We start from the raw sequence: 9,610 nt of genomic DNA on the forward strand, positions 1-9,610 counted from the left end.
TCTGGGAATGGAAATTTTTCTCCTATTCCACTTTAAATTTAATGTTTAATTAAAGTAAGACTATATTAAATCCGAACCACCTCTGCCACTTTATTTTTTTCCAACTTGCATGTAAGATCCTCTAGAACAGTGGTTCTCAACCTTCCTAATGCCGTGACCCTTTAATACAGTTCCTCATGTGGTGGTGACCCCCAACCATAAAATTATGTTCGTGGCTACTTCATCACTGTAATGTTGCTACTGTTATGAATCGTCATGTAAATATCTGATATGCAGGACGTATTTTCATTGTTACAAATTGAACATAATTAAAGCATAGTAATTCATCACAAAAACAATATGTAATCATATATGTGTTTTCCGATGATCTTAGGCGACCCCTGTGAAAGGGTCGTTCGACCCCCAAAGGGGTTGCGACCCACAGGTTGAGAACCGCTGCTCTAGAACAGTGATGGCGAACCTTTTGAGCTCGGTGTGCCAGCATTTTGAAAAACCCTATCGTAACTCTGGTGCCGTGTCACATATAGAAATATTTTGATATTTGCAACCATAGGAAAACAAAGACACATTTTGATATGTATTTTGTATATTTAAATGCCATTTAACAAAGAAAAATCAACCAAAAAAAATGAGTTCGCGTGTCACCTCTGACACGCGTGTCATAGGTTCTCCATCACTGCTCTAGAATGTGCTAAGGGCAAAGAAGCTCTGAGGAACAATTGCTTCAGTATTTTTAATTTGACCACACCATCAAAACAACAAACAAACAAACAGTAATTGATACGAGTGTGTAAGAATGGTTTTGGAAAAGCCATAACTGATCCGCGCATTCATGTGTACTCAAATAATCCTGAAACAAAGTTACTTTCATTTATTCTCATGTGTCGTTATGTGTATTTTTCAAAAGTGGTAACTGCTTATGTGAGACTTTTATATTTAAAAATATGTACTATAAGCATATTAATTAAGTGGTTGACTAGGTTTTTAAATGAGCGTTGTTAAATGTCTTAGCTTTTATTAATTACATGGTCCCCTAAAAAACAACAACAGAGTAATTGAAAACTTAATTACATCAATGTTTTTCTTCGAAGAACTAAGGTTTATTAAACTTCAAATGTTCAAACATTTAAGCATCTATTGAAATACCAATAGCTATAAACAATGTGCAGTTCCAAATACTCATTAAACAAACTCTAAATCACCATAAAGCTAAGCTGAATTTTAAGTAACTCATGTTTTAAGTGCTCTGCTCTTACGTAAGAAGGATTAACCACTTCAGTACTGCCCATGTGTGGCCTGTGGGCCCCTTTGACAGCGCTGTGGCTGCTCTGGAACCACACTCTTCCTGTATCTGGGCCAAGAAAGGCAGACCCATAAGACAACCTGGAACACTGCTAATGTCACATGGCTACTCTTGCAGACTTATTCTTTTTTTTTTAACCACTAACTGAAAACATGAGAATATGTACCTATGAACTTGTATATTTGATGTTTTGGGTTAAACACATCTCTCTTTTGCCCAGCTGGTGTGGCTCAGTGGTTGAGCGTCGACCTATGAACCGGGAAGTCACAGTTCAATTCCCCAGTCAGGGCACATGCCTGGGTTTTGGGCTCGATCCCCAGTAGTGGGCTGCGTGCAGGAGGCAGCTAATCAATGATTCTCATCATTGGTGTTTCTATCTCTCCCTCTCTTTTCCTCTCTGAAATCAATAAAATATATATGTATATATATTTAAAAGCAAACATTCTCTCCTCCTCTTGTAAAAATGACATCAGGCTCTATTTTTAAATACAAAAAAAGGTATATATCTCACTACCCAGATAAGTCTTGAAAACATTTTTTTTTTATAAATTTTATTGATTTTTCACAGAGAGGAAGGGAGAGAGATATAGAGTTAGAAACATCGATGAGAGAGAAACATCGATCAGGTGCCTCCTGCACATCTCCAATGGGAGATGTGCCCACAACCCAGGTACATGCCCTTGACCGGAGTCGAACCTGGGCCCCTTCAGTCCGCAGGCCGACGCTCTATCCACTGAGCCAAACCGGTTTCGGCGTCTTGAAAACATTTTAAAAAACTAAGATAGCCTTCTGCTTTCAAATGTGATAGAGTGGCTGGTACCAAACTAGTGTTCCTGCAGTATGCAGCTAGAAAACTAAACTAAATATATGAATAATCTGTTTTCAGACATTGGACAATCTGACCATGGGAGTTAAATTTATTGGCATAATTGTTCATGATACCCTTTTCTTTTTTAAAATATATTTTTATTGATTTCAGAGCAGAAGGGAGAGGGAGAGAGAGATAGAAACATCATGGATGAGAGAGAATCATTGATTGGCTGCCTCCTGCACGCCCCTCACTGGGGATGGAGCCCACAACCTGGTCATATGCCCTGACCAGGAATTGAACCGGTGACCTCTTGGTTCCTGGGTCGATGCTCCACTGCTGAGCCACACCGGCTGGGCTACCCTGTTATTTTTGTACAAATATATACAGGACCTATAACCATCTTCCATTTCTATTTTTGACATTGGTTATTTGTGCCTTCTCTCTCTTTTTTTTCTCGTCATCAGTCTTGCCAGTGGTTTATCAATTTTGTTAATCTTTTCAAAGAACCAACTTTTGCTTTATTGATCTTGTCTATTGGAAATTTAATTTCTATTTCACTTTTACATTCTTAAAATTAATTTTTCCTTCCTTCTACTTTCCTTGAGTTTATTTTATTGCTTTTTCTAATTTCTTAAGATGGTTGCTTTCTTCATTAATGTTTTAACCTTTTTTCTCTTCTAGCAATTTCAGCAAAGGATTTAAACATCCCTCCAATCATTTTAGAGGGAAATAATGTGCCTGCTTCCCACATATTAATATGTAGCATTTAAATTTAAAAAATTTTTCCTTCAATTCCAAATATTTTCTGATGTCTGTTAGGATTTTTCTTTTACCCACAAGTATTTAGAAGTGTATTACTTACATAAAGGAAATCTATTGGTATCTTTTTGACACTGTTTTCTACCTTAATATCGTAGCCCGGCCACTGTGGCTCAGTGTGTGAGCATCTATTAACCAGGAGGTCACAGTCTGATTCCAGCTGGACTCCCTGGTCAGGGTTCATGCCTGTATTTCAGGCCCATTCCCCAGTAGGAGGTGTGCAGGAGGCAGCCAATCAATGATTTTCATCAGTGATGTTTCTATCTCTCTCTCCCTCTCCCTTCCTTTCTGAAATCAATAAAAGTATATTAAAAAAGTAATTTTATTGTATTCATACAATAACATTCTAAGTGACTTCAAACCTTTGACATTTGTTGAAAATTGTTTTATGGCTCAACAAATGGTTAAGTTTATAAATTGTGTTGTCCAAATCTTTTATAGCTTGTTCTATCAATAACTGAGGAAGTCATATAGAATTCTCTCGGTGTGATTATATTATTTTTGCCAATTTCTCCTTTTGCTTCTGTCAATTTTTGCTTTATTTATTGTGATGACATGTTAGTAGGTACATAGAAATTTAGGACTGCTATCATCAATTAATTTGTGTGTTTGATGTGAGATGGTGTTAAGCTTCATTTTGGGGGATGGTAATCTAGCTGCTTTAGTATCATTTTATTTTTATTTTGTTAATCCTCACCGAGGATAATTTTTAGAAAGACTGGAGGGGGAGAGACAGAGAGAGGGAAACATCCATGTGAGAGAAACACATTGATTGGTTGCCTCCCACATGCACCTCAACGAGGACTGGAGATCCAGCCTGCAACTGAGGTAAATAACCCTTCACCGAATCGAACATGGGACCATTCAGTCTGCAGGGTCATCACTCTTTTCACTATGTGAAACGGGCTAGGGCTCTACCATATTTGAATTACATAGCCAACTTGGTGAAAAAAATCAAATTACCATATATTTGTGGGTCTATTTCTGAGTTCTCTATTCTGTTCCATGGATATATTTGACTGTCTACATGCTAACATCAAACAGCCTTAATGAATGTGGCTTTAGGTTAAGCCTTGAAAAATGGTAGTGTAAATGCTCTGATTTAGCTCTTTTTCAATGTTATCTTGGTTATTATAATTTTTCACATAAAATTTATAATCAGATTTTCAGTTTATTGAAAAAGACCTGTTGAGCTATTAAACAGATTCCATGGAATCTATAGGTCAATTTGTAGCAGAATTAACATCCTAACAATAGTGATTTTCCCAATCATAAACATTATATCTTCTTTAATTTCTCTTAGCTATGTCCTGTCATTTCCAACAGAGCGGTTGTACTCGCTTGCCAGGGCTGCCGTAACAAAATACCCGATGGAGTGGTTTAAACAACAGAAATTTATTTTCTCTCAGTTCTGGCAGCTGGAGGTCCAAGCTCAAGGGGTCAGCAGGTTTGGTTTCTTGTAAGGCTTCTCTCCTTGGCTTGGAAATAGCCATCTTCTGTTATGTTGTACATCGTAAGGTCTTTCCTTTATAGAGAGCAACCCTGGTGTCTCTGTGTGTCCAAAAGTCCCCTTCTTATAAGGACACCAGTCATATTGGATGAGGGCCTAACTTAACCAGGTCATTTTCACTTAATTGCCTCCTGAAAGTCCTATCTCCAAACACAGTCCCATTCCAAAGTATTCAGGGTTAGGGCTTCAATGTATAAGTTGCAGAGGGGACACGATTCTGACCAAAAAGTCTTAAACGACTTTTGTTAAATATGTTCCAAATACATGCTATTATTAATGGTAATGGTTAAAATAGTTCTTCAGAAGTCTGTGTCTGATAGTTCCAATATTTTGATGTTTCATGGTCAGTATTACTGGTGTTTCTCATTATGTTGTTCTTGTGTTTGACTGTGCAGGGCAGTGTAGTTGATCATTTGTTTTTAGAAATAATTTTGGATGAAGGGTGATGCTATCTTCCTGTAGAGGGGATTTCGGTTTGTTTCTGCCTTGTGCCTGCAGGGGGCTGCATCTCAATCCAATTTCAGAAACTGATGATTTTTTTTTTTTCTGGACCATATAGAGAATGGGAAACCGAGCCGGGGCAACTTACTACTAACTTCTCTTCTGTCCTTATTCCTAGGACTGAGCCCTTCACAGATTTTACCTGTGGTCCCCTACAGGCTTCCCACTCTTGCTGGCTCCTGGACTCCAACATTTGTGCCTGTTCCTCTTTGAAGTTTTATTTTTCTTTCTTTCTTTTTTTTGTTAATCCTCACCCCAGGATATTTTTTTCCGATTGATTTTTAGAAAGAGTGGAAGGGAGGGAGGGTGGATAAGAGAAGAGAGAGAGGAAGTGAGAGAGATTGGTGATTGCCTCCCCCATTTGCCCCACCCCTACTGGGCCTGGGGTTGAACCTGTAACCCAGGTACATGCCTTTGATGGGAATCAAACCTGTGACCCTTGGGAGTGCGGGCTTATTCTCCAAACACTGAGCACACTGGCCAGGGTGAGGTTTTCAAATGCACACTACTCAGCATCTCAGCCCCTGAGAAGCAGGCAATGTCCTTGAGGAAAAGTGGCTTCAAATGGCACAGTCATGCCTGTGCATTAATGAACACACACACACACACACACACACACACACACACACACACACACAAGCACACCCCCACACAGTTATATCTGGAGGATATAAAGCCTATCATTGCAATTGCTATATCAAACACACACACACACACACACACACACACACACACAAGCACACCCCCACACAGTTATATCTGGAGGATATAAAGCCTATCATTGCAATTGCTATATCAAAGAGCTTGTCTATGTGTATATTTGACATATGTGCATTCACACTTGAACCATCATAGCTATCAATTTACCCTTCCAAGCCGTCTCTATGCCTGCGTATATACACATATGCGCACAAACGCTCCAGGCAGGGAGGCAGGGGCTGTGGCCCAGGGATTCACAGGCACAACACTTCCAAACGCCAGGAGTCAGTTGCTTTAACATCATTTATTGAGTTGAGCAGTCTGTATATCTCTCCTCACAGGCCTAAAGGTTTTTAAAGATACAGCCGATCTTTGACTTGATCAGACCTAAGAATACCTGACAGTAATGACTGTGGTCATTATTCTTAGTGGTATACATTGCAGTTCACATAATGCACGGCTAGTTACAGACTCAGAAATCAAATTTCAGGAAATGATAGTAAATCAAATAAGTGCACCACAGGCCCACCACCCAGATGCACGAAAGCTATCCTCTGTCGGTCCAGCTCCTTCTCTGTGAGTGGTATATGCATGCACCGGCTCACACGCGCTCCCAACTGCGCTGGCAGGAAAGTGCACAGGGGCAGCACTGGAAATCTATGGAGTCACGTCCAAAAGTTCCCACAAAGCCCCAGATGCTGGTCTCCTGTGGCAGGACCGCTCCCTCACTGTGCTCGCAGGCCTCCTTCCAAGTCCCATCTCCAGGACAAGCCCGGGCTTCATCGTCGGTAGCACCGGTTCTTGTAATCTTTAATGGACTTGGCCATCAGCGGTGCAACCTTCTTCACAGGCTTCTTGTGGCTGCTGACCACCTGCTTCCCAGGGATGGGGCGACAGCTGTGGCCACTGGCGGGGTGAGAGGGAGCACGGGTGCCTGCCGTGGGGGCTGGGGCCGGCAGGGCTTTTTCCTGGACAGCTGCTCCTCCTCTTTCAGACGAGTCGGAAAAAGCCATGTTTGCTGGTGTGTCCTGGGGCCTGTTGGTGCTGATGTGCAGGACCCGTTCTGGGACCTCCTGCTCTTGGGGCTGCAGCTGCGACGTGCGTTCTTCCCGCCTTTCTTTCTCCAAAGCTCGGTGACACTGCTTCTTCCTTAAGGGCTCTGTCTCTCCAGCTGGTGCTCCATGGTGCTCCTCCAGGCAAGGCCGCTGCTCAGGTGTGTAACTCTCCACAGCGGGTTGGGGGAGAGAACACGGGACTCCTCTCACCTGAGAGAGCAAGGTGACGCTGTCCTGAAGGGTCCGGACACATTGCTGCAGCATGGTGATCATTTTGCGGCGCCTGGCCCTCTTGGACCCAGAGAACGCCTGTGTCCCGGAGTTCAGCCTGATTCCCATCAGCCCAGCTCCTTCCTCTTCGCCAGGGGAAGGCGGTGCCCTTGGCCTGGGTTGGAAGGAGGACATGGATGCAAAGGCAGGCAGTGGGGGGTCACTGGGCTGGCCCCGGCAGGGCCCGAGGTCTGGCCAGGCGGGTGTCGCGGCAGGGGGCACCTGTGGGGACCTGGCCCCCGCTGCTGCCGGTGGAAAGGGCTTCTCAGACTGGCCTGCCTCTGCCTGGGCGCTTGTCCTGTCCTCTTTCCTAAGACTCTTTCCTCCCAGCGCGGTGGCTGGAGGCTTGACACTCTTCCTCTCTTTCCTGGCGGGAGGCTGGTGCCGGGTGAGGGAGGCCTCCGAAGACATGATGGGCGGGTCTAATTCCTCCTCCACTTCAGGCGGGGGACCGGCTGGCTTCCTTCCCAAGTGAGGAGTTTTGACCTTCCCTTCTGGAGTCTTGCAGGTGTCCCCAACCTTCTCCCTCACCTTGGGCAGCAGGCCCCCTGGCCCCTCTCCTGCATCTAAGCCTCGCAGACGCTGTTGGTCTTTGTGTGATTGGCGTTGGCTAGAGTGTTTGCGCTTTCGCTTTTTCATGGGATTTTCTGAAGCCACCTCGGACGGGGCCCCAGACATCCCAGGAGCACCTGCCAGCCATGGAAGGGTCGGGTGGTCGGAGGCCACCTGTGATGGACGCGGGTCGTGGGTGACTTCTGCCTGGAAAGACATGGTGGGTGGCTGGAATGCCTCCTCTTCCTCAAGGCGGGGAACCGCTGGCTTCCGTCCCAGGGGAGGAGTTCTGACCTTCCCTTCTGGAGTCTTGAGGGTGTTCCCAACCTTCTCTCTCACCCTGGGCGGCAGGACACCTGCCCCCTTTCCTGCATCTGAGCCGTGTAGACTCCGCTTGTCTTTGTCCGAGTGGCTTTTTCGTGAGAGTGTGTGCTTCCGCCTTTTCACCGGGTGTTCCGAAGCCTCTCGTGATGGAGGCTGGTGGTGGGCGAAGGAGGCCCCGAAGGACATGGCGGGCGGGTCTAATTCCTCCTCCGCCGCCGCCATCTCAGGCCGGGGACGCGCTGGCTTCCTTCCCAGGGGGGGAGTTCTGACCTTCCCCTCTGGAGCCTGGGTGCTGTCCCCAGCCTTCTCCCTCACCGTGGGCGGCAGGCCCCCCGGCGCCTCTCCTGCACCGAAGCTGCGCGGACGCCGCTCACGTTCGTGTGACTGTGTCCCCCCCGAGTGTCTGCGCTTTCGCTTCTTCTCGGGGTTGTGCGAGGCCACCTCCGATGGAGGCTTAGATCTCTGGGAGCTGCGGCCCCCTCTCTCCTTCCCCTTCTGGGCCCCACGAGAGGACCGCTTTCCCGCGCTTCCTTCTCGGCAGAGAGGCCGTGGGCTCTCCTCCCTGGCGGAGGCCGGGCGAGGCCTCTGGGTGCTCCCAGGTGAGGGCTCCTCCCGGCCCTGGGCCCCCAGCGGGGGGTGGTCCCTGTGGGAAGGCGGGTGCTCCCCTCTGCCCTGGGGTGCCCCCAGGGGCCTGTCCGGAGAGGCTCTGCCGCCAGGAGGCTCTGGGTGGCCGGGCCTTCCCTCCTCCGACCAGGCACCAAAGCGCGGCCCTGGGAGGGGCCTCGGGAGCGGCGAGGGCGCTCTGTGCTTGCTCCGTGGGCGCTGGGAGCTGTGGGATGGGCCGCGGGATGCGCGGGGGTCTTCCTCCATCTTGTCCCCCAGGTGAAGAGACACCTGAGGGGGGTGGGGGCGCCGGGAGGAGGGCTTTGGAAGGGCTCTCCTCCGAGGCACGCTCCTCACAGTGCTTCCTCCCCGGGAACCAGCTCCTGGCACTCAGTCCCCAGTGGGCGGGCGGACGGGCGGGCGAGGCTTCGGATATGCTCGCGCTTGGAGGTGCGACCTTCTCTCTGGGCCGCCTCCAGCCGAATGGCCCAGAGCAGGCCCAGCAGCAACTTTCTGGAAGGTCTAGCGTGGAGGGCGGGGCCAGGTGTGCGAAGATTAGGGGCGGGGCCTGGCCCCGCCCTGGGGGCCACCCAGGTGCCAAGAGCGGCTTCCTGGGTGTTGGGAGCAGGGTCACCTTGTAGGTTCCATTAATCCATTTTCTGGAGGAGGAAACTGAGGCGGAGGGAGGTGAAATTAATTTGCATACGCGGGTCAGGTAACAGGGAGACCGGAAGATGGAGTTGAAGAAGTTGAGGTCCAGGGTGAGGGTACCCTTCAGAACAGGGTGAAGAGTGGGAGCCTAGGGAGAGAAACCCAACTGTCTGCAGCCGAATATCTTAGCCCTACCGAGGGCCTGACTAGTCCCTGTGTCTGTGGGGCCCCGCAGAGCAGGGGCTGAGCGAGGCCTCCATCAGTTCTTCCGGAATGAATGGCTGAGTGACCTTGTGCTCTCATCACCTGCACATCAGCAATCGGGCCTGACTCACATCAGCACTCCACCCTCCAGAGTTTTTTTTTTCTTTTTTTTTAAATTAAATCTTTATTGTTCAGATTATAAAATTTGTTCCTCTTTTTTCCCCCCATAACTCCCCTCCTCCCAGTTCCCGCCCCACCCTCCGCCCTCACTCCCCACCCACTGTCCTCATCCATAGGTGCACGATTTT

The 9,610-nt window shown here is 47.5% G+C and overlaps 1 protein-coding gene across 1 annotated transcript; it reads right to left on the reverse strand.

The window, feature by feature from the left end:
* Window positions 1-6,422: 6,422 nt before the first annotated feature.
* Window positions 6,423-8,714, reverse strand: LOC102760436 (transcription elongation factor B polypeptide 3-like). The gene has a single exon (XM_015561476.1). It carries the CDS (start codon window positions 8,712-8,714, stop codon window positions 6,423-6,425), a length of 2,292 nt encoding a protein of 763 aa, XP_015416962.1.
* Window positions 8,715-9,610: the final 896 nt, after the last annotated feature.

This window comes from Myotis davidii, unplaced genomic scaffold (assembly GCF_000327345.1).
Source record: "Myotis davidii unplaced genomic scaffold, ASM32734v1 scaffold815, whole genome shotgun sequence".
Taxonomy (NCBI): domain Eukaryota; kingdom Metazoa; phylum Chordata; class Mammalia; order Chiroptera; family Vespertilionidae; genus Myotis; species Myotis davidii.

What these genes read in the sequence shown, in the direction of transcription:
- LOC102760436 (XM_015561476.1), bottom strand. Translation starts at nt 8,714, where the DNA reads ATGGAGGAAGACCCCCGCGCATCCCGCGGCCCATCCCACAGCTCCCAG.